This window comes from Lucilia cuprina, chromosome 6, assembly GCF_022045245.1.
Source record: "Lucilia cuprina isolate Lc7/37 chromosome 6, ASM2204524v1, whole genome shotgun sequence".
Taxonomy (NCBI): domain Eukaryota; kingdom Metazoa; phylum Arthropoda; class Insecta; order Diptera; family Calliphoridae; genus Lucilia; species Lucilia cuprina.
In genome coordinates this window covers 3,624,809-3,633,080 of record NC_060954.1, presented here as the reverse complement: position 1 = coordinate 3,633,080, position 8,272 = coordinate 3,624,809, and the positions used below count along the sequence as shown (strand labels likewise).

The following is an 8,272-nucleotide window of genomic DNA, read 5'->3' as shown; positions in this document are numbered from 1 at the left end:
ATTTTCAAAAATTATTTTTAAGAATTTTTTAATTATTAATAAATTTATTTTATTTATACTTAATTAACAATTCATATTTTTTTGTTAAAAATAAAAAAAATCTATTGTATTTAGAAAAATTTCTTTGGAAATTAAATATTTTTTAAACACAATCTAGTTTATACAGTACTTGCTGGAAATAACAACCCTGTTTTCCTATCTGACAATGGCGCATGAACAAAACCAACAGCTGTCACTTTAACAGCTGTTCATGCAAAAAAAATAAAAGAAAAAAACAGTTTGCTTTGTATTTTTACGTGATTTAAAATCGAGTGCGTTTTTGTTAACAAACAAATTGCCGGTAGTGATAAAAATACAAGTATATTTCTCTAATTTACCATTATAAAGTGAACTTTACAATATGACACAAGATATTTTAATGTCCAACGAAGAGTCGGTGGCACCCACCAACAATGATTCGGCTCACAAGCAATTGCAACAATTTTGTCTGCTGGCCAAAACAGCTCATGGTGCTGCCATTTTGGAATTGGTCAAACAAGTTTTAGAAGCTCCAGGTGTTTATGTATTTGGTGAGCTATTGGTTATGCCCAATATACAAGAGGTGAGTTGCAAATTTTCTTGTGGAAGTATAATGAAAGTTAATGACAAATCCTTGTTGGAATTTTAGCTAAAAACTGGTGACCATGTTAAATATTTCAATACATTAAACTTATTTGCTTATGGCACTTATAAGCAATATCGCCAACAGCCTCAAGATTATTTGGATTTGACTCCAGCAATGCAAAAGAAATTGCAACATTTGACCATTGTTTCATTGGCCATTAAAAATAAATGCATTCCTTATGAGGTTTTATTGGAAGAGTTGGAAATCAATAATGTTCGTCATTTGGAGGATGTTATTATTGAGGCGATTTATGCAGGTCAGTTATAATGAGAATTTCTAGGCTAGAAATAAAAATAAATTTAATAATATTATTGAAAAGTAAAACAAAGTGTTGTTATATATAAAAGCTGAAGACTAGGAAAACTTATCACAATATGTATGAACAATTGTGCTTATGGGAAGAGATAAGTTTTCATTAGAAAATGATCCCTGACATATGTTTTCTTACAAAAGGGATTGATGTGATTAATTTTCTTTGCAAAAGTGATTTATGCGATTAGTTAACTTTAAAAAAGTGACTTTTCTAAAGAAAACTTATATCAGTTTTCTTTAAAAAAGTTTTCTTTTATAAAGCGATCGCTGCGATTAATTTTCTTTAGTAAAGAGATCGCTGCCATTAGTTTTCTTAAGTAAAGTGATAGCTGCGATTAATTTTCATTAGTAAAGTGATCGCTGCGATTGGTTTTCTTTAGTAGTGATCGCTGCGATTGGTTTTCTTTAGTAGTGATCGCTGCGATTGGTTTTCTTTAGTAGTGATCGCTGCGATTGGTTTTCTTTAGTAGTGATCGCTGCGATTGGTTTTCATTAGTAAAGTGTTTGCTGCGATTGGTTTTCTTTAGTAAAGTGATTGTTGCGATTAGTTTTCTTTAGTAAAGTGATCGCTGCGATTAGTTTTCTTTAGTAAAGTGATCGCTGCGATTAGTTTTCTTTAGTAAAGTGATCGCTGCGATTAGTTTTCTTTAGTAAAGTGATCGCTGCGATTAGTTTTCTTTAGTAAAGTGATCGCTGCGATTAGTTTTCTTTAGTAAAGCGATTAGTTATCTTAATTGAAGTGATCGCTGCGATAGGTTTCCATAGTAAAGTGATCCCTGCGATTAGTTTTCATTAGTAAAGTGATCGCTGCGATTAGTTTTCATTAGTAAAGTGTTTGCTGCGATTAGTTTTCTTTAGTAAAGTGATCGCTGGGATTAGTTTTCTTTAGTAAAGTGATTGCTGCGAATAGTTTTCTTTAGGAAAGTGATCGCTGCGATTGGTTTTCTTTAGTAAAGTGATCGCTGCGATTAGTTTTCTTTAGTAAAGTGATCGCTGCAATTAGTTTTCTTTAGTAAAATGATCGCTGCGATGAGTTTTCTTTATTAAAGTGATCGCTGCGATTAGTTTTCTTTAGAAAAGTGATCGCTGCGATTAGTTTTCTTAAGTAAAGTGATCGCTGCGAATAGTTTTCTTTAGTAAAGTGATCATTGCGATAAGTTTTCTTTATTAAAGTGATCGCTGCGATTAGTTTTCTTTAGAAAAGTGATCGCTGCGATTAGTTTTCTTAAGTAAAGTGATCGCTGCGATTAGTTTTCTTTAGTAAAGTGATCGCTGCGATTAGTTTGCTTTAGAAAAGTGATGGCTGTGATTATTTTTCTTTAGTAAAGTGAGGGCTGCGATTAGTTTTCTTTAGTAAAATGATCGCTGCGATAAGTTTTCTTTATTAAAGTGATCGCGGCGATTAGTTTTCTTTAGGAAAATGATCGCGGCGATTAGTTTTCTTAAGGAAATTGATCGCTGCTATTAGTTTTATTTAGAACGGTGATGGCTGCGATTAGCTTTCTTAACAAAAGTGATAACTACGTTTAGATTTGTTTAGAACAGTGAACGTTGCGATTAATTTCCTTTATAAAAGTCTCCGATGTGATTAATTTCCTTAACGAAAGTTAAGTTGAAATTATTGAACTGTTTAAATTGTCTACAAAATAGTTATTACATCTAATTCTTCATAACATTCTGTCAGTTTTTCATATCAACCAATAATCAATATAGTTTTTAAGCTGCTGTAATAAAATGTAAAACAAACGAATTTATTGCTCTTTTTTATTTTAGCCTTGAGCTTTTTTTCGGGAATATAAATATACAGACATTTTTGTATTGTTTGATAATTGTTTAAATACAAAATGTGCAATTGAGAAAACAAGTGAGTCAATTTATGTTAGGTATAGTTGTTTTATTGCAATATAAAAGTTTTATTGAAAATTATTGATGAGTAAATTGCTATATGTGGGTGCAACAAATAAAATTTGTTGCAATTGGCATAACGCAGACCACGAGGAATATTCAATAGTTTATTTATTTTAGATTTTGCTGGTATATTATTAAAATTTTTCTCTAGCTATATTTATTTTTATAACTACGTTTAGAATGTTTTTATTGTATTAATAAAAATAGTTTATTAATTTTATTGTTTCTTTTCGTTTTAATTTTTAAAACGAACAATGTAAATAAATATACATAAATGTTAATTATAATATTTGCAAATATAAATAGAAATACATATGTATGTAGTTCTATTGTTTATAATTTTATGCAAGGACATACCCAGTTGTGGTAGTGTTTCACTAAAAGCTAAAATTATGTAAATTTTTTTAAAATGATAAAAAATATAAAATATTTATATCATACCCAAATATATCTTTTCGACAAAAGAAACGAAAAGTGCTATTTCAATTTGTTGAAATAATACTTTTCTTTTTAAAGCAAGGAAAATTTCATATTGCGGGTGGGATAAATGGAAAAACAAATAATTCCATAGAGTCAAAGGATATAATGTATAGTAAAAGTAAAAGGGTTTTTGGAAGGAATTCCAAAAACCATCACTTTTCTAAAGAAACCTAATCATAGCGATCATTATTCTAAAGAAAACTACTCACAGCGATCACTTTCTAAAGAAAACTAATCACAGCGATCACTTTCTAAAGAAAACTAATCACAGCGATCACTTTTCTGAAAAAAAACTAATGCAGTGATCATTTTTCTAAAAGAAAACTAATCGCAGCGATCACTTTTCTTAAGAAAACTAATCACAGCGATCACTTTTCCAAAGAAAACTAATCGCAGCGATCACATTTCTAATGAAAACTATTCACAGCGATCACTTTTCTAAAGAAAACTAATCGCAACGATAACTTTTTTAAAGAAAACTAATCGCAACGATCACATTATTAAAGCAAACTAATCGCAGTGATCACTTTTCTAAGGAAAACCTATCGCAGCGATCACTTTTTTAAAGAAAACTAATCGCAACGATCACTTTATTAAAGCAAACTAATCGCAGTGATCACTTTTCTAAAGAAAACTAATCGCAGCGATCACTTTTCTGGAAAAACTAATGCAGTGACAACTTTTCTAAAGAAAACTATTCGCAGCAATCACTTTTCTAAAGAGAACTATTAGTAGCGATCACTTTTCTAAAGAAAACTAATTGCAGTGATCACCTTTCTTATGAAAACTAATGAAATGATTATTTTTTTAAAGAAAACTAAAAACAGCGTTCACTTTTCTCAAGAAAACTAATCACAGCGATCACTTTTCTAAAGAAAACTAAAAACAGCGATCACTTTTGTAAGGGAAACCTATCGCAGCGATCACTTTTCTAAAGAAAACTAATTGCAGTGATCACTTTTCTTAAGTAAACTTATAGCAGCGATCACGTTTCTAAAACTAATCGTAGTGATCACTTTTCTAAGAAAAACCTATCGCAGCGAATACTTTTCTAAAGAAAACTAATCGCAGCGATCAATTTTCTGAAAAGAAAACTAATGCAGTGATCACTTTTCTAAAGTAAACTTATAGCAGTGATCACTTTTCTAAAACTAATCGTAGTGATCACTTTTCTAAGGAAAACCTATCGCGGCGATCACTTTTCTAAAGACAACTACTCGCAGCGATCACTTTTCTAAGGGAAACGAATCGCAGCGATCACTTTTCTAAGGAAAACAAATTGCAGCAATCACTTTTCTAAAGAAAACTATTGACAGCGATCATTTTTCTAAAGAAAATTAAAAAAACACTTCTAGAAGAAAATAATCACAGCGATCACAAAAAATACTTATATTTTCTATGAAAAGATTCGAAGTCTAAAACTTTTTAGTTTTAGTTTAGTGTTCTTTTTTTTAAATATGAATTTTCCTCTTTTTCGGTTTATATTTGTTTAAAGGATTCTTGTTTGTATACCATTTAAGTTTTTTTTTGCGAATTAATATTTTCATTTAATTTTCTTTACCAAACTACTAGCTTTCATGTTAATATTTTTATTTTTATTTTGTTTTACCTGTAACAAAATAGACAAGCATTTTACTTACTTAACTTTGCAGTTTGTTCTTTCAGTTTAACATGTGAATTATTGTAATGTTTTGATAGAAGAAAAAAAATAAAACTTTATCAAAATTTGTATCTTATATTTGTTGTTGTTCTCATATGTATATAAGAACAGCTTGTTATTTACTAAAGTATGTATATTACATGTCTGATTTTTGGCTTAAAGAACATATTTATGCTTTTTAATTAATTAAGTTTGAAGAGTGGAAAATATTTTCAAATATTGTTTTTATGTTTGGTAGTAAAAAAAAATAAACTAAAAAGGTTTTTTAAATGTTTTAAGTACATACTAACTTCTAAAATGTATTAAAATTTCAAAAATAGTTACCATAACAATTATTAAAAGTTTATTTAATATTTCTTTTTGATTTTACTCTCTGTCCATCATCATAGCACCTACAATTAAATCACAAAATATTTGGCTGAACTTTCCTTTCAATTACAATTCATTAACTAATCAAATATTATATTTTAGTTTTAATTTTCATTATTGTTTGCCCCATCTATTTATTGTTGCTGTCTACAACAATTGCTGCCAAAAACATTGCCTCTCCTTGAAACCATTATAATGATGTTGTTATTGAGCTAATTTTTATGATGGTCTAACAATCAGTAAACACAACAAGTCTATATTAATTTTGTTGTTTTGAGCCCCTGTTATTATGCTAGATTTTTTGTTGTTATTGTTTTTGATTTTGCATAATAAATACGTTTTAATTTTAAGTAATTACGTCCAGTGAATGAAAACTTCGAAACATTTGTTTCCTTTTCTTTAAAATTTCATTTCATTTTTCACTTTTCCTTTTCCCCGCAATATAAACAAAACATCCTTACTGTATGTTACCTAAAATCGAAATTCTTAACAGTATGCTACAGATATTTGATTAAGTAATTTTTTCTTTTCTTATGCCAAATGCAAATAAAACAAGCAATCTTTGTAACCCTCACTGTGTACTAATGTAATGGCTACAATTTAGTCTGTTGACTTAACAAAAAGAAATAAAAATGAAAAATTGTTTTTTAAATTCGTTTCTGTGTTAAAGTTTAACGCGTTTGCTTTTAAATTATTTCTTCGTTAAAATTTCATTTTAGGCCTTGTGAAGGCAACATTCATATGATAGAATTAGAGTATGTAGTAACAGTTTTTTAAATGCTTTCACTTTCTTTTGATAGTTAAATTTGAAAGCATATAGAAAGAAATAATGTTAAAAGAGATTTAACCCATAAAAGCTGAACTAGAACGGAACCAGAACTGAACTAGAATTGAACTAGAACTGAACTAGAACTGAACTAGAACTGAACTAGAACTGAACTAGAACTGAACTGGAACTGAACTGGAACTGAACTAGAACTGAACTGGAACTGAACTAGAACTGAACTAGAACTGAACTAGAACTGAACTAGAACTGAACTAGAACTGAACTAGAACTGAACAAGAACTGAACTAGAACTGAACTAGAACTGAACTAGAACTGAACTACTTAGAACTGAACTAGAACTGAACTAGAGCTGAACCAGAACTGAACTAGAACTGAAATAGATCTGAACTAGAACTGAACCAGAACTGAACTAGATCTGAACTAGAACTGAACCAGAACTGAACTAGAATTGATTTTGAACTGAACTAGAACTAAACTAGGACTAAACTAGAAATGAACTAGAACTGAACTAGAACTGAACTAGAAGACTACTAGTCCAACATACAGTCATGGCTATATTCACGTCCGTACTAATCTATAGCCTAGAATATAAACTAGACTATGAATTTTTTAATATCAGATGAAAATCTTAATTTTGTTAAGCACACTTCAGTTGTTTCACACTTATTATCCACTTGACTTACCATGGCTACCAAACACCTTAAAAAATATAATTTATTTCATATTTAATCTCGCAGATTATTAACAATTGCTATTATTTTACGTTTAATTTCGACAGAAACAGGAAATACTACTTAAAAACAAACTTTTGTACTTTAAAATCAAATCAAATTTTGTATAGCCTACCTTCACAATACACAAATTCTGCGAAAATCATTGCCTACTTTTAGGCTTAATAACAATAAATTAAAACACTTTGTATAGCAAATGCTTTAGAAATGAAATGAAAATGTCTCAAACTTTTAATTAAATTAATTTTAGCAACTAATTAAAATATAATTGACTTTTACTACAACCAAAATTACGTAAAAAGAAAAAAATGGAAACTTTTGTCTAAAAGCTCTTATACAATCGGTGTCTCTTTTATACAACAGTTCATTCTAAATATCTTAACAAATGTTTGTAGGTGAAAAAAAAAACACATTTACCTACAATTTTAAACATAAATGAATATAAAAGTCAGTTGTATGGAGAGCAAAAAATAAAAAAAATCACATTCAATTAAAATTAATACGCATTTAATTACGCTCTGACAGCTACAACTACATCAGGTATCATAAATACCAAAGAACACAACACACAGCATAGAAAGAGGACAAAATGAGACTTGAAAAAATGTTCTCTATTTAAACAGGCAAAACAAACTTGAATTATAAAGAATCAAGGATAAATATCTTCATTTTGCACCCAGAAGCAACAGTACAAAAGTCATTCAAAAGTCTATATGCCGAAGTAGAACACATACATACACGAAAATATCTACCACGAGACAACATAAAAGAACTAAAGAAAACATTATATGCGATAAACAGACCTTGTCTAACCTTTAAAAAGCAAAGACGTCGATGAACGCAACCCAGTCAACCAATCAGACTTTAAGTCAGTCGTCTGTCGTTCTATAGTCAGTCATAAAGGTTCATCTTTGATTTCAGACAAATAAAAAATGTTGAAGTAACAACATAACCACACAGAAAATACACAATTGAATTGAAACCATTACCACAAACATGATTAAGAGGTGAGGTAAAGAAACATTTAAAATGTCAACCTTTTAAAAGGAAACAACTTGACATGTTAAGAATTTCCAAATAAAACCATAACATTAGGAGTAATGGGCATTAAGCATTGATATCTAAGAAATGTTATGCAATTAACCCATTGACCGATAATATTGTCAATGGAAAAATGTAACTAGTTGATACCTAGATAGATTTTAGTCTAGACTTCCTTTATGGTAGTGCATAAATTAAACTATAGTATAGATCTCAGTTCTAGTTCAGTTCTAATTCAGTTCTAGTTCAGTTCTAGTTCAGTTCTAGTTCAGTTCTAGTTCAGTTCTAGTTCAGTTCTAGTTCAGTTCTAGTTCAGTTCT

General features: G+C 29.4%; 1 protein-coding gene across 1 annotated transcript in view; it reads left to right on the top strand.

The window, feature by feature from the left end:
* Nucleotides 1-249: 249 nt before the first annotated feature.
* Nucleotides 250-8,272, top strand: part of LOC111686231 (COP9 signalosome complex subunit 7) — a 36,202-nt gene continuing 28,179 nt past the window's right edge. The window contains exons 1-2 of the mRNA XM_046955733.1: nt 250-601; nt 668-920. Of these exons, the coding sequence (XP_046811689.1) occupies nt 401-601; nt 668-920 (454 nt within the window). The 5' untranslated portion in view covers nt 250-400. The remainder of the gene's footprint in view (nt 602-667; nt 921-8,272) is intronic.